This window comes from Pygocentrus nattereri, chromosome 1, assembly GCF_015220715.1.
Source record: "Pygocentrus nattereri isolate fPygNat1 chromosome 1, fPygNat1.pri, whole genome shotgun sequence".
Classification (NCBI taxonomy): Eukaryota; Metazoa; Chordata; class Actinopteri; order Characiformes; family Serrasalmidae; genus Pygocentrus; species Pygocentrus nattereri.
Genome location: NC_051211.1, coordinates 35773278 through 35790878, shown reverse-complemented (window position 1 = coordinate 35790878; position 17601 = coordinate 35773278). Strand labels below are relative to the sequence as shown.

General features: G+C 38.2%; 1 protein-coding gene across 4 annotated transcripts in view; it reads right to left on the bottom strand.

Annotated features, from left to right (window-relative positions):
• iqsec3a (IQ motif and Sec7 domain ArfGEF 3a) overlaps positions 1 to 17601 on the bottom strand; it is a 244617-nt gene that overhangs the window by 54329 nt on the left and 172687 nt on the right. For 2 of the 4 annotated variants that reach the window (XM_017696969.2, XM_017696972.2), the window contains exons 6-7: positions 16280 to 16402; positions 3819 to 4006 (exon numbers count right to left, since the gene is read on the bottom strand). In XM_017696969.2, coding sequence (XP_017552458.1) covers positions 3819 to 4006; positions 16280 to 16402 — 311 coding nt within the window. The remainder of the gene's footprint in view (positions 1 to 3818; positions 4007 to 16279; positions 16403 to 17601) is intronic. The other 2 variants (XM_017696971.2, XM_017696970.2) reach the window with 1 other exon arrangement.

Genomic DNA, 17601 nt, shown 5'->3' with positions numbered 1-17601 from the left:
AACTCTACTATTTAAACTGTAAAGTTGGAAAAAGTCACCTTAATACCAAAAAGGTTGGGACACTTTAAAACAAAAGCAATGATTTTTATAACATGCTTTGACCTGCATTTGAGTGAAACAGTGCAGAGATAAGATGATCAACTTTCATTTATTTTTTTAATAAATATATATTCATTCTTAAATTGATGCCTGCAACACGTTCCAGGAAAGGCCTAGTCCTTTATGAGTAAGGCTTAATCAAGGCTCACCACCTTGTAAAAAACTGCATCATCAAATAATCCAACAGTTTCATAAAAAAGTTCCTCAATGCAGGGATTTTAGTTATTTCAATCTCCATGGTACATTATATTATCAAAAGATTCAGGGAATCCAGAGAAATCTCTGCTTAAAGGTCAAGGTCAAAAGCTACAACTGAATGCCTGTGACCTTTAATCCCTCAGACAGCACTGCATTAAAAACCAGCATTTGTCTACAATGGATATCACCATATGTGCTCAGGAAAAGTTTGACAAGCTGTTGTCAATAAAAGTTGTTTATCAGTACATCCTCATATGCATCCATATGTCAACAACGTCCAGTAATACTGCTCACTTGTCTGAGCCCATGCTCATCTGAAATGGACTGATGCAGGATGGAAATGTAATTTGGTCTGACAAGTTAACCTTTCAGATTGTATATGTAAATCATAGACGTCAACCAGTGAAGACAATGACCATCTCAGATGTTACCAATGTAAAGTTCAAATGTCAGGATCTGTCATGGTATGAATGTTTGTCAGTGCCCACTGTGTGGGTGTGGGTGACTGGCACATCTGTGAGGGCACCATTAACGCTGACATTCCACATGAGCAACAACAAAAAAACAGCATAATCAGAGTGTGGGTGCTAGACTGGCCCGAGTGCAGTCCACACCTGTCTCCTATGGAGAATGTGTGGCACACAAAGTGCAAAATACAACTTATTTACAAGACTTGTATAATGGAAGAATAGCATAAAAGGTGCTGCCTTTCCAACTGTGAGTGTATATTTACCAAAAAATAAATAAATAAACATCAAATATCACATTTTTATACTATTTTCAATGTAATGCAGGTCAAACAGAAATTACTAATCACTTCTTTCTGTTTTACACATACTGTTCCAATTTTTTTGGAACTGACGATTACAGAAGTGATGTACATTTATTTACATTAATTTACCACATTAAAAAGCTTCATTTTTATTCATTATACTTAGTGGAAGTCAGAGGCATATATTTGTGTTTTAAGTGGCAAAAATATTTCTGAAAGTGAAAGAATGTCATATAATATTTTGATGAACATGCCAAGAACATGAACAAAACAAACGAGCGTGATCATGTGGCCTCAACCATTTGCCCTTAGGCTACTACATCATCATGAAAAATAGCCAGCTCTAAGGGCAAATAGCCCATGACTTATTTAATCTTACATACACCCCTTTTAATGAGCACTAAGCCTACACTGACCCAATGAAGTAGAGGTCATCCATGCGCAATCACCTAATATTATAAGTGTGTGAATAAGCATTCTGTTGAAATATGGCTGCAGGGAAGTGCCTGAAACAACCATTACTAGAGGTAAGTGACATTGGCAGGCCAATGAAGCTCAGTGTGTTTGGGAGAAATGATGGCAGTGATAACTGCAGCAAAGCACAGCAGGGGACATCACTCACAGGCAGCATTACATACAGGTACAGATAGAGGAGCCACGAAGAAGAGAGAGAGAGAGAGAGAGAGAGAGAGAGAGAGAGAGAGAGAGAGAGAGAGAGAGAGAGAGAGAGAGAGAGAGAGCACTGAGAATAAAGCAATACTAAGACCTGTCTTTCATTCGTTTTCTTTCATTGCATGATGCTTTTCTTCAGTTGTCATGTCACTGTCACACACTCGTTCAATATTTCTGTCATTTAAAAAATAGCATCAGTTTTTGATCTGCCACTTCTTTTTAACTCATCTCTTCATGTGCATGCACTCTGAAATGATGGGACTTCAGAAAGAAATAAAAAAAAATAAATAAAAAAAAGAACAACACAAGTAGAGAGAGAGTTAACGAGACTAACCAGCCATAGATATTTCTCTCTTTGCTTTCTGTTTCAACATTATTGCCACTATTGATATTAATAACATTACAATTCATGCGAGTAAAGCTATTAGAATTTAGATATGAATCTGACCGGGGGGGGGGGGGGGGGGGGGGGGGGTATCAGACTACAGTATGACATCAGGAGCCTCTTCACACAGATGGTTTGTACGTTTCGGCTCTGCTCTCATTAAGTTAGCGAGCTTTGGAAGGTCGTTCATTAACGTCCTTTTTTGATTCTTAATTGCATTTCGTCCACTCAATTAGTCAAGTGAATAATGATGCCTTCTGCACCAGGGAAAGGAAGAGAGAGAGAGAGAGAGAGAGAGAGAGCGAGAGAGAGAGAGAGAGAGAGAGAGAGAGAGAGAGGGAAAAAGGCTACTAAAGAAAGTTAAAGTCAGACTGAAGGTGTAGAAAGAGAAAATGGAGTGAAAGTCCAATCATGCAGCATATTCTAATCAGTTTTGGGTGCCAGCATCGATTTTCCAGTTTAATCTAATAGTTAGCAGCAGTTCAGCTGAATCCATTAAAGACATTCACTATTGATTCAGGCTTTTCATTGATTCTTTCAAAGTCAAATTGAGACCGTGATGCTTTGGAATTTCCAATGACAAACTAAGCATGATATCATCTACCGGCAATGTTCCAATGAGTCAGACATTGGCTCCTCCCACATCACGTGTAGCCACACCCACTTGTGGAGCTCCCACCTTGATAGCTCACCTCACATCATTTGCAGCAACTCCTCAACCATAGATATGTCATGAATGTGCTGTTTTAATGTACAGTTACTGGCTATTTTATTAGAAGCCCCTATGTTTATATCCACCATGCTGGGACTGTGCCCTGTATGTTGATGCACAGCTTGAATCAGGCCAGAAACAGTGTCAACGCTTCAAGATACACAGACACGGTTTTGTGCATTGTTGCGTTCCAACATGTGTCACAGCACAATTCAAAATGGAACACAAGTGCGAGCTGCACTGTGAGTGTTACAAAGGTTTCGGCAGTGATGTGTTATCATATGTTGTTATCATATCTTGTTCTATACAGCAAATATATAGCTCTTCTCTGCATTCAACAGCCTGTGTTTGACAGCGACACTATACTCTGAAGGAGCTGCATTTTTTTGTCAGAATACTTGCTTTGATTATTACTAATAGTAACTTACATTATTTTCTAAATTAATTTATTTATTTCATCATATTTTTATGTTGGCCGCAACAATTTTTAATTTTAGAATTCTTTGCGTCATGCCTAGGAGCACCCTGCACCTGTGGTAAAATCTCAGTAACACACGACTTTTAAACAGTATTATATTAGTTCATGACATTTTGTTGTGTTACACTGCAAAATAAAGCAATTCCTTCAGAGTAGGTCTATAACTTTAGTTACCTGAGCAGTTCCAAATGTCACTGCTGTCATATCAAAACCTCATAACGTTTTTTTTTTTTGCCATTTGAAAATGTCAGTGGAGACGCGATGGAGTGCATGACAAATGGACCAGTAGGAATGGCTGAAAATTGCACGGAATAAAGTCTTGTTACATTAACATACATTAAAATTTTATATATATATATATATATATATATATATATATATATATATATATATATATATATATATATATATATATATTTTTTTTTTTTTTTTACTATAAAACTAACATGTTACAGATATGAGGTTTTGTTACAACAGCGACAATATGTAAATCAGAACTGACCCCCATCTCTCCCTCTCTCACCCCTCAGATTGCGAATAAAGTCCTCTAGCATCATCTTGCGGTCAGGTTTGATGTTGGGGCTGTACATGTCCGTGTTGAGAAGGATGATGGCGAAGGCCAGGATGAAGATGGTGTCTGGGTTGTGAAACTGCTGCACCACATCCGGGTTGCACATACAGTAGCGCTGACTGTTAATGGAAAAAAAAGGAAAGTGAGCACACAGAGACAACATACACAGCACCAGTCAAATGTATGTCGTGTGTGTCACACGACTGAATGTATGTTTTGTAAATCTGCATTACGTAAGACTTTAAATGAAAGTTCATAATAAAAGTTTAAAAAGGCATATGATGCATCACGTGACTTCACAGTCATAATGTCCCACTATATACAGCACCATTCACAAGTTTGGACCCACTGATTGAACTGGTTTTCATATTTATTAAATCTGCACTATGTAAGATTTTTTTGTTAAAACCAAAAGAAGTAGCATTACTGAGTCAGGATGAAATATGCTACAGTATATGCTCTGCGTGCGCTGCTGTACGTCACCTTGTAAAGCCTGAAATAATCATTTGAAGGTCAGAAGTGTCGGGTCGGATTTTGTGGGTGTTTTTTGACCATGTCATACGTTTTTATGTATTAACGTCACATCCTCAGAAGATACCAAGTTTTAACTGGGCTCTTATTGCATACACTTTCAACGCATTCACAATCTCCAATTCATCTGCTCAGGGAAGAGATCTGAAGCACAACCCACACTACAAAATAGTCTTCCCCATATTGTTTCAAATTATACATTCCCAGCAGGGAGACTCCATAATCCTACATAGCGCAGACTGAAGATCATTTGATTTACAGGATAATTCATAATGCTTGCATTTTATTGAAATGCCCCCCCATTAAGTAATTCTCAACAGCCAACAAAGTATCTGTGTAACTTCTTCTGGTCTGTAGGAAAAGCATCCCAGGTGGCTGCTGAAGCTGCTTGAGAAAGTGACCAAGAGTGTTTAAAAGCTGCTTCAAAGCAAAGGACAAGCTTCTTTGAAGAGTCTAAATTGCAAGATATCAGAGGGGTTCTCGGGCGGCACAACCATGAAAGTATTGGTCCTATTGTTTGATCCCTTGTGATGCCACAGCCATCCACAGATGACAGTCCAAAAAAAAACATAACTGACCTCACTCTCTGAGTGGGTAATATCGTCTTCCCTCTCCCTCATCACTCTACATGAGGCTAGTCAATGCTCATGTAATGGAGCTGGTAGTTAGCCTTTTTTTTCAAGTGTGTTGAGCTGTCCAATAACATCATTAGCAGCAGTCTGAAAATATGTGATGGTGCTTCATGTGACATCATGGCATCATTGTAGAGCAATGCTCAACCAACCAATCATAAGACTTTACGGTCTTTAGTTTAAGGCACTATTTTGTACATGTGTCTACAGTGGCAAGCATTAAAAACAGTGAAAATAAACAGTTTTTGCTGTGTATTTGCAGTGTCTGCCAGGTATAAAAGCATAGGATGGCCTGCATGCATCACTTTATACTGGCTGCCATTTAGAAATATGTTGTATGTTGAAGAATTAGCATATAGATGTTTGGAGATTTACAGTAAATGTGACTCTCCTGCTGATTTTCTCTTCTGTGGACACCTGTGCTGGCTCTGGGGTCATAGTAACATCATGTGGTTGGGGGAAAGCTAGCTAGTGAGAACATGGACATGACTATTACATTACATTACATTACATTTAGCAGACGCTTTTATCCAAAGCGACTTACAAATAATGAGGTACATAGAACAAACATAGTCAGGCCTTAAAGGAGGCCAAAGGGTAATAGCGAGGTAGAGAAGGGAAGGAGATCAGGTTGGTAGTGGTTAGATTGCAAGAGGCGATTAGAGTAAGTGCTCCCTGAAGAGCCTAAATTAAGGGGAACATTTTTCAGGCCTTTTGATGACTTCACTATTGTTGTAAACATGTGAAAACATTAAAAATATGTTTTTTTAATAACAAATTGGTTGATAATATAATTATTACTTGTGCATTTATAAGCTACTACAATTTTATTATTAACCATTTAAATTGTGCATAATCATGCAAATCATTAAAGCACTGTTTTTCATAACTGTAACTAGTAATACAATATTTCTTTATAAATACATCATAAAGATGCAACTTTATATAGTGTTTCTGTTCAAAAAAGTATATTGTCATCTCAGAACAAAACCGTGTATTTTCAAACAGGTAACTTTATAGGAGAAGTAAACTTTGAATGTACATTAATATAAAAAGAAGAAAAAAAAACAAAAGCTATAAAAATAGAGATACAAGGTTTTGTTCAATAGATAAAGACATGATTATAAACAATCATTAACAGAATATTAGATAACTATTAATTATTCCCAAACATTTTTTAGAAGGAGGTGAGTACTAGACAAAAACTCTACAAAACAGACCCAAATGGCAGGTAGCCTAGAGGATTCAAATCTTAAGACTAACTCAGTATTCCTGGTTGTGCCCTTGGGCAAGGCACCAAACCCCCCCCACTGCTCCAGGCGGTGCTGCTCTGCTGGCGATGCTGTGCTGCTCCCAGATTGAGCATAGTTATGCAGCACAATGACAAATTTCCAATAAAGTATTTAACAAATAACATTAACCCAATTTTTCAATGGGTTAATTTGTCCAAAGAATTGTCTCCAAATTGTGTAAAAAAATCTAAGTAAATAAAATGAAAAATGGAATTATGATGGTTTTTTAATGACAGCATCAATATGGCAATTCTACACTACAGGCTTTTAAAGGCTGAGGCTCCATTGCCCTGGCAAACTCCAGTACAGCCACCCTCTAATAGTCGCAGGTAGAATATGTCTCGGGGGTGGACAGCAGACCTTAAACATCCCCAACAGTGCGGCAGAAGGATTTACAAGTGTGGACATGAAGCAGAAATTCGAAAGCCCTTAGCTCTGCACTTCCCTGGTGAAGATGAGCCGTACATCGATGTCTTGTCGCTCGCCTCATCCTTCAATCTGATCTCAGAGGGGAAATGCTGCTGGTCTGGCAGGCAGCACTGAGCGTGTCTAATCTAATGTCTTTAGACACCTGAAACACTGTGTGCTGGCCTGGGATGGGTCATTACAGGCTAAAGCTGACCTTGATAAGAGGCCAGGCTGAGTGTTTCTAGCACAGGGGATGCTGAGTCAGAGAAGAAAATGGACAAATAAAGGTTTCAGCTTGTTATTAGAACTGTAGACATCCCAATTTCAGTTGGACCTGCTCTTATCACGGGTCACCTTTCTGCTTTTTTCTGCCTTATTCTTTCTCGCGATCAGATTTTTGCTGCTAACAGTAAAGTCACATTCAATCAAAGCAGCAGACTTCAATAAAGGATTGAAAAATAAGACAAACACAAACTCTAAGAGTCTCATTATTGTTGTTTTGCTATACGTTGGAATTAATAACATTTTGCACTTATATATGCACATATTCACATTCTATACCATTTTACATTCTGTTTTTAATGTAAGAAACTGTAAGAAACACAATTATGACTTTTCATTAAATTCAAATCATAATAAAAGAGCTCTTCTACAACCCCAATTCCAATTAAGTTGGGACATTGTGTAAAACACAAATAAAAACAGAATACGATGATTTGCAAATCCTTTTCAACCTATATTCAATTGAAAACACTACAAAAAAGGTTTTGGAGCAACATATGCTGCCATCCAAGCAACGTCTTTTTCAGGGACATCCCTGCTTATTTCACCAAGACAATGCCATACAAGACAATGTTGTACATGAAGCAATGGGAAAGAATTCCACCTACAAAGCTTCAACAATTAGTGTCCTCAGTTCCCAAACGCTTATTGAGTGTTGTTAAAAGGAAAGGTGATGTAACACAGTAGTAAACACGCCCCTGTCCCAATTTCTTTGGAACATGTTGCAGGCATCAAATTCAAAATGAGTGAATATTTGCAAAAAACAAATATCTTGTCTTTGTAGTGTATTCAATTGAATATCGGTTGAAATGGATTTGCAAATCATCGTATTCTGTTTTTATTTATGTTTTATGCAACGCCCCAACTTCATTGGAATTGGGGTTGTATATCTTAGCTATAATTTGTATCTCTGCTACTATAGACACACGTGTGAAGTGGATTCTGCATTTTCAACAGAATTTCTGTGCTTGTCTTAATGAGTTATGATTGAAAAATAATTCACATAGATTTAAAATATACTTTTGTGATCATAGATGATTGCTGCAACTTCAAAATGTTAACATATCATTGGTAATTTCATCAGAATCTCTGTCTAGTAGATGATGAGTGTGCCCACATTAGTAAGAGTAAAATAGATATATAATTGGAGCTTACTGTGTGATACTGTGTTTCCAATCACTGTATAAAAGAAGCTCCATGCTCCTTGTATTGTTGGAAGCACTGTGATAAGCCACAATAATCCTACAAGGTGAGATTTGTTTTTCTCCTCTATGGAGTCCATACCAGTTTAAGAGCATGCTGTCATTAAAGCAAATGGGGAGATACAAAATGCTGAGAAATTATGAAATTCAAGTAAACAGTCAAAAATTCAACTTTTCATTCATATTGTTATGCTGATAATATAATGTGCAATAGCAAATGTTTTCAATTAGAAAAGCGGTGCAAAATAGATGCATTTTCACTAGTGGTATCAGACTTTCTGACCCAACTGTAGTCTAGATAACTGTAGTTTATTACAGTTAAAGAAAAAAGTATGAAGTAAAAGAGCATTAATTGAGTTACAGATACATCACTTGTATAAATATTTTACTTGGATTGCATTTAAACCACTCTTGATTTTTATGATGTCGAAAATGCAATATTTCGTTCATCGCCTTTCAACCTTTCACAAGCAATATGACCTCACTCCACCCATGTCTATTGTGCTGTGTGCGGGTAGCACAGCAACAGTCAAGCTCACCAGACAGTTATGTCTCAGTAATTTTTAACACACCTCAAGTTTGTCCTCTGCTTTGTCACCTATAGAGCATATTTCCAAAAGTAGCTTAAACTGGACAAAGCCATATGTGAAAACTCTCAAAGCTTCAGCTCCTGAATGAGGGGGTGAAACTGTAAGTGCTGCTTTCACTTTTTCAAAATGAAAAACAGCCCACTCGATGAACCTGCCTTTTTTAAGGAGCAAAGGAAATCTTTAGCTCATGAAAATCTTCTATTTCTTTTTTTTCTCTTCATGGCATGAACAACAGAGCAGAATCAAAAAATATTAATGAATACATATCTCCCAGCTTCCAGGGTGCAACCTTGGGAAACCTGTATCATTATTAATTTTAGAATTATTTAATTTGTTAAACTGTTAAACTAATGCTCAGCCAGGCTTGTTGGATGTTTTCATTTGGATGGTCAGAGTGTTTCAGGTGTTCTGTTTGTTTCCATGACTTGAGGGCATTTTTTATTTTTACACAACAGCAAACATCAGAATTAATGCAGGGATACTAATCTCAGTGCACATATGGAAACCAGTGATCTCCAAAGGCTGCTTCTGGAAAGTCACCGTGTAACATACCTGACTCAAAATCTCATTGAAATTCTCAAAAATACAGCTTTAGAAAACTTTGAGTTGAATATCAGAATATAAAAGAATACAGTCTGTTGATAAAATATCTGAGAGAAAGATTGCAGGTACATAATGAAATAAAAATGTACTGAAGTCATGGAATAAAAATGTACTGACATCATAAAAATAAAAAATGCCCTCAAGTCATGGAAACAAACAGAACACCTGAAACACTCTGACCATCCAAATGAAAACATCCAACAAGCCTGGCTGAGCATTAGTTGCACTTAACACCTAGAAGACTTTAATCTGTCTGACTATCCCAGGGGTTGGCGAACAAAATGTTAAGAAGAGCCATTTTGCCAAAATAAAAAAAAACAAAACCACCTTGGGAGCCACCACATTTTATGTCCAAGTAATGTTTTACCTTTAATCTTGGTGGTAAATACAGAATGTCTCTGTATGTGTTGATGTACTGTACTAACACAGCCTGACATTGCTCTGCTTTAAGATTTAGCTCAGATACAGCCACTTTTCTTGCATCTCTGGCAGAAACCATTTCCACAAAAGTAAAATAGTCTCTCGATGTCTGTGTCGTGATTGGCCCCTCCCAGTCCTACATCTGCTTCTGTTTTGTTTTGGTCTTGTCCATGTGATTCCTTGTTTTGTTTCTTCCCGGTCCTGCCCCTTGTTTCCAGATCCTGCCCCTGATTGTAACCACCTGTGTTAAACACCTGTGTCTTGTTTACCATCGTTATTCCTTGTATTTAAGCCTTGTGTTTTCCACTGTTAGTTTGCTGGTGTCACGATTGGCCCCTCCCGGTCCTGTCCATGTGTTTGTGTTTTGGTCTAGTCCACGTGTTCTTTGTTTTGGTTTCCTAGTCCAGCCCCTTGTTTTGTGACTCCGCCCCTGATTGTCTCCACCTGTTTCCCGCCTGTCCCTGGTTTATGCTGTTATTTAAGCCCTGTGCTTTGCCCTTTGTTTTGGCTGGTCTTTGTTGTTTGGATGATTGTACTGTTTGGTTGTGTTTGTATGTTGGTTCGGTGTTTCTGTGTTTATCATATCTGACCTGCATTCTGTTCGTGTTGGCTATTTGAACCTGGACCGTCTTGACCATGACCCTGGATTTGCCCACAATAAAAGTCGCTTATCTCAGCGTATGTGTCCGGCTCCTCGCTCCCCAACCGTTACAGCTGGTCTTTGTTTGGTCTTTGTATTGTATTGGTTAGCATCATTCTTTCAGCCTCTGTTGTGTTTTTCCTGTGTTCATTTTTGTCATGTCTGTCCCATGTTCTCTCCATGTTGGCTCGTTGACCCTGGACCGTTTTGACCCTGATAATGGATTTGCGCTTAATAAATCTAGCTTCTCTCAGCATGTGCGTCCGCCCCATCATTGCTCCCCGGCGTTACAGTCTGGTTTTTTTTCACGAGCTTAGGTTGGTTTCTAACTTGCAAGCTTGCAAGAAATACAAACCTAAAAACAATACTTAAAACTTATATGTAAATAAAAACTAATGTTTGAACTCTTACTTGTCTTATTTAAGTTTTCTGTTAATAACTGGGATCAGTTTGAGTTTCCATACACCTGGTTGTTTTAGCTGGTTGTTCTAACTTTTCTCATGTACAAAAGAATAAATGATAATTATAGATTGGAAAGCAGTAAATAAACAAGACATGTATTCAGAGAGTGGTGCTTCAGAAAACAGTTCAATCATCTTTGTCTTGTTTAAAGACATCTTGTAAAAAATAAATTTTTACTTAATTTTATTAAGTTGTATGTCAGGTAATCCAAATGTAATGGAAAGTAATCATCTTATGTTAATACCATAATCCTATAACAGATTACATTTTTCAAAAGGCAATCAGAAATCTGCACCCGAATACATTACTAAAATAACCCTCCCTACCCAGCCTGTTCTTTTGTTTATGCAACATCACTGAGAAATCACATCATTAATAGAGAAGTGTAGAATAAACAGCAGAAACACTCTTTATTTGCATTGACCTAAAAGGGTTAAAGGTGATAGCCTTTAATGTGTAAATCTAGAGCAGATGCTTGTGCAATTTAAGGATGCGATTTATTTAGTCTAGCATTTGTTACATTATAGCACTACAAGCTGTCAGAGAAGGTATAAAAAGAGACCTGTACTGTAATAGAGTTGCAGAATTGTCTTTTTAGCGCCCATAAAACCACCAACTGAGCATAAAAGTTATCACTCTGAAAACGCAGGCATGAGCTGAGCTCATATTACACCTCAGTCAAATGTTTTATTTAAAAAATGATCAACATTTTTTATTATCAAAGGTATGAGCTTGTGACCTTCTCTCCTCCAATATTTCTTCACAATGCACAGCACTGTGTAGGTTATAGGAAAACTACACTCATGCCTTATTTCTCTTCATGCTCATGTATCAGATTTAAGAATTCTTCTAAAGCGAGTCTGGCTGTGCATATGCAGATGGACAAATGTTGCATATAAAAGATTTTAGTTGTATTTTGCCAATATTTTGAAAATGGGGCTTTGGTATTACTAAATGAACAGCAAACCATGCTGACTACAAAACTTTAAATTACAAAGAACACAGCTTGGAGAAGGCTTGAAATTAACAAAACTATTTTGCTGCTGTGTTATTTTTGCACTGCGGAGTTGCTGAGGGGCGTGTGCTCAAGTGAAAACTCTAATTTCATACTAATAACTCAGCGTTTCCAGGTATGGTTTCACCCCAAGGCCTGTGTCCACTGAGCTGGATGATTGGAACTTACATTACCAAGAGCCAGAACACACACGCACACACAATTATTTTATACTTCATCAGGATGTTTATATATATATATATATATATATATATATATATATATATATATGTATATATGTGTGTGTGTGTGTGTGTGTGTGTGTCATGCTATATACATGTAAGCATCTACAGTACTGTGCATAAGTAATCTTATCAGTAATTGGTTTTTGACTTAAAACCACCAGATACCATTATAATACATTCAACTATACATGAATACAGTAAAAAAAAAAGTAAAAAGTATTTTGAAAAGTAGTGAATAACTTGTTCTAGTTTGAAGAGGAAGATTTTGCCCCCAGCCATCACATGGATCCTTTCATCATCTCATCACGAGCACACTTAATTCAACACAGTACTGGATAATAACAACACTGGTACAAGTGGATCTGTCACGGCAGTGCAGCTGGAGTTTTTAAACACTGTGTACACTCACTGTCCATTCTATTAGATACTCTTATCTTGATGATACACACTGTAGATGTAACATCAGAGACAGAAGCTCATCTGTTGCTGTGCAGTTTGTGTTGGTCATTCTCTAGTCATTCATCAGTGGGCACAGGGTGCTGCCCACAGGACACTGTTGGCTGGATCCAGTCGTAACAGTGTCACTATAGTGATGAGTGACCCCACCCCTCAAATAGTACCTGCTCTGTGGTGGCCCTACAGGAGTCTAGACTATGGAAGAACATAGTAAAAGGGGGTTAATAAAGTAAGCATACACAGAAACAGATGGACTAAAGGTCTATAATTATAGGAATAAGAAAAGAGTTGGTGGAGCTGATGAAATATATATATATATATATATATATATATATATATATATATATATATATACATACATACATTGTATACTAAAACATGCAGAGAAATGTCACATTTCACTGTTTAAACTTTTCTTTTGCTTATTTGCTTATGTGTATATAATGCGTGTGTGTGTGTGTGTGTGTGTGTGTGTGTGTGTGTGTGTGTGTGTGTGTGTGTGAATACAAGATATCAGTATCAGCTTATTATTAATATGATGATATTGATACAGCCTGATCTGCTGTATAGTTCATTCAGAAGAGAACCACAGTGATATCAGCATGAAGCAGTTCATCTACCCAACACCTACAAAAAGTCCACACCGCTCAGCACTGCTCTTTACATCCATTGTAATGGGGAATATGAAGAGCTGACAGTCACTGTGACTCATTTATTTTCTCATTCATTAAGAGAACAGCCGCTTTGGGTGCCATTGTTTTTCTCCTCACATCCATTTGTCTCTTTATATCTCCATCCCCCTAGGTTTCTTTTTTTTTTTGTGAAATATCAAAGGTAGCAGTAGGGGGAGGCAGGCAGAGACAGACTGGGTTCTGTTACGCAATCACAGTTATTTATAAACCAGCAGCACACACACACACACATATGCAAGCATGCATGAAGCACTAAAGACTCACAAACATCTCTGTGGTTTCCAGCATTTCAAAACAAATGTGTACTTTTCCTAACCGTGGAAATGATGAGAGAAATAAACGGTGCATTTTTCACAACTGCACCCAAATGAGAGTGAAATGACTTATCCAACCTTCTTAGGATTATTGGTGCAAAGCTCTTTTCATAACAATTTAGCCAGTGGACTGAATAGTGGAAATGCCGGTGAAACACTCTACCCTGCAGCGTTCACTCAAACATGTAAACACATCATTTTAGCCAGAATGTTTTCTCTACAGGTTATCATTCTCCAACAAATAATAGTCCAGACATCCTTGCCTGAAATACAGTAGTATGAAAATATGATTCTTTCAGCAACATACGTTTTCAATCTCTTTCTAACGTATACAGCTTGTCTCTAAATAGGTCTACATGAGAGCTAAAAAGGTCACCTTCATCACAGCAGAGGCTGAAGCCCTATTCAAGCTGAATTGGTTTACCAGAGGAGGTCTGGTAATATAGATCCAATTCGCTACACCCTAATTTCCCCAATCAGCCTGGATTGAAACGTCATCACACAGATGTTGACGTCAGCATTATGCGACAGGTGACACTTCTGAACAATAACAACATGTTCTGCGGCAACTGGCAAACTGACTAGCATTAAACTAGTACAGTGGGTCCATTCAACTTACAAAATGCCACCAAACGTAACAGAAAACATACTACATTTCAAGAGGTGCTTTTGAGTTAAGTTTCCTTTTCCTTGTGATTCAGAAGTCTCGTCATGAACTTCAGGATTATATTAAAATCCGAGGCTTATGACATACTAAGGCTTAATATTCAGTAACTACAGAGACTTCAAATACATTTAGCTATTCTTAGGTTATAGAAGTGTGTAATAGACCTTTTGGTCTTGCTAGTGTGCCCATGGCCATGTAAGAGGCTAAGGAATTGGGTAAAACCAAGAAAAAAAGATAAATATGTTATATGTTGTTATAACATGTTTTGGGCTGATCGACTACAATTAGTTTGAAGGGATCTGGTAAAATTAGATTTTATGCCAAACTTTTGGATGCATAACATACAAGAGTTTCATCCAAATGCTGGTGTAAAAAAAACACAGGAGTGGGGTCTCTGTGCATTTTCTGAAGTAGGCTGTGCTCTATTTTTCAAATAGAACTTATTTGGGAAATTATTGAGACTCAGACTATCACTAGTGGTGAACATGAATGGTCACTGGGAAAGAAAAAGCTTGATTTATTTTGCATCTTAGTAAGCCAGTGCTGAATGGGTTTAAAACAGGCCTAAACACCTGGCTTATTATTCAGTGTTAACTCTTAATCTGACCTTTTTACTCTGTACATATTCAAAAACATTAATCCAGTATAGTCCAGTAACCTTGAGTAAATAATTTGGTATCTACTATGACACTAATATGTACGAATTTAAGTGTGGGCCCACATACAGAACCTTACTATTTAAACCAGGACCATCTAAAGTGTAGTCTGCAGGCCAAAGTTGGCCGTAAGGAGGTTGATTTGGCCCACTAGAAGATAACTCTAAACTCATCCCCCCACCAGCATTGACGTATTTTAGTAAGAAAATAGAGTGTAATATTATAACATACAATTTTTACTCAATTCTAAGCCCCTTACCTTCTTAATCTGTATGTTGTTTTGTAGTTTTTGCACCTGGCAAAATTGTGGCTCCATGAGACAAAAGGTTTAAGTTCTCCTGGTCTAACCTTTTATGATCAAAAAAGAGCCTATGGCTGCATTCAGACAGTGTATTCGCAGTGTATTCTGTCCAAAACGGAATATCATATCCTATAGCAGGACGCAGATGTTTTTTCTCCCCGCTGATGAACTTCTGTGGGAAAGCTCTGCTCATTGCCTATCAATTTTCAGGTTGTAATCAATCAGAAAAGAAGGTGGGTCAAACAGAATCAGAGGGCGAATATAGAGCTGGACAGTAGGACAGATTTGCTTGTACATTTGCAATGTAAAAATATTCACTGCTTAGGGTTCCTAACATTCTGTACGCTGGTATCACTGAAGTTTGCTAAAAAAAGACTTAAAACAGACTACAAGTGCTCTTCATCCCAGCTTAGTGAGTAGTTTACTTTAGACCCTTAAAAGCCCAGAGTTATGACATACTAAGTCTTATTATTTAGTAACTACAGGGACTTCAGTGCAAACTGGCTGAGCTATTTTTGGGTTATAGAAGTGTGTAATAAAATTTTGGGGCCCCTCGTGCTCTCACTCACAGTGCATCCACCAATAAAGGCAGCACTGAGCTTCTTTTGCACAGTGATTGGAAACACAGTAGCACACAGAAAGCTCAGATTTCACAAGCTGATCCATTTTGCTATCACCAACATGGACATGGATGCTCACAACTACTCTGGGGCAGGTTTTACTGAAAGGGGATAAAGAGTCTGAATGGATCGCCAGCGAGACATTAGTTAGGATGAAATGAAATGTAATTTTTTAGTATCACTGAATAAATACATTCCAGTTTTATGGCAGCTGGGTCTGGCGGTTTTGGCCCGAGTGAATTTTCCTAAACGCTGCATTAGAGGTATGAGCTCTGGTGTATAATAGCTTTCAGTTCTTATCTCAGCCTCGCATATGGAGGTGGTGAGGGCACTGAGTGTGTGAGGGGCAGCAGAGCCAGGTCTGTGTGTGTATGTGTGGTCTCACCTGAATGCCTCAATGAGCCGCTCCACTTTCTGCGCCTCACCCTGCACACGGATATGAGCCTGGAACTTTCTCAAAGCCTCGTCTAGCTCCATTCCAGAAAAATCCATCTCATCCACCACACAACTGCACAGAGAGGAGGGAGGGCGAGAGAGAGAGAGAGAGAGAGTGATTAAAAGCCACATAATCATCAAAAAGTGAATATAAGAGAGGAAGACATACAGAGAGAGAGAGAGAGAGAGAGAGAGAGAGAGAGAGAGAAATTGAGAAAGAGAGAGTCATATTGAGAAGGGGAGAGAGAGAGAGACAGAAAGAAGGAGAGAGAGGGGGCAGAGAGACAGGCAGAATGAGAGAGGGAGAGATTGAGAAGGAAAGAGAGACCTACTGAGAAGGGGAGAGAGAGAGAAAGAGAGAGAGAGACAGAGAGAGAGAGAGAGAGAGGGAGAGGGAGAAAGAGAGAGGAAGAGTGTGAGCAGAAGAAAGAGAAGGCAAAAAAGAGAAGGAAACACAGGAAAGACAGAGACAAACAGCAAGAGAGAGAGAAAGACAGCAAGAGAGAGAGAGAGAAAGAGAGAGAAGAGAGAGAGGGGAAGAGGAATGTAAGTTGGAAGAAAGAAGGAAGCAGAAATAAAGAAAAAAGAGAGGGAGAAGACAGAAGACAGAGAGATGAGAAAGAGAAAGGAGATGGAGAAAGAGTTGAAAAAAGGAGAGAAAGAAAAAAGGAAGAGATGGGGAGAAAATTGCAGAAAGACAGAGAAAGAGACTGAGAGAAACAGAGGGGGACAGAGACAAAAAGAGGAGACAGCTATAGAGACAGAGAGAGTGAGTCAGAGAGAGAAAGAAAAGATATAGAGAGGAGAGAAAAAAGAAAAAAGAAAGAAAAAGATAAAGAGAGGGATAAGGAGAGAGATAGAGAAAAAAGGAGACAATTGTAGAAGGATGCTGAGAGAGCAAGACAGAGAGTAAGACAGAAGAAGAGATAGAGAGCAAAAGAGGCAGCGAGAGGAGGAGAAAAACAAGAAATAGGAGAAAAAGAAAGAGGGAAAAGAAAGAGAGAGATAGAGAGAAAGAGAGAGAGAGAGAGAGAGAGAGAGAGAGAGAGAGAGAAAGAAAGAGAGAGACCTATAGCAGTGACATCAGTCTCCTTTACCCTTTAGCATCAAGGAGGAAATACACACTCATACAGACACATAAACAAAGTGTGCCACATGGTTGAACTGCAATTATAAAGATCACGACACTACTGCCTGAAGACTCCTCTGAAAGAATGGCACCACACTGTTTGGGAAATTCAGGAACTTTCTACTTTCTGCAGAAGTGATTAA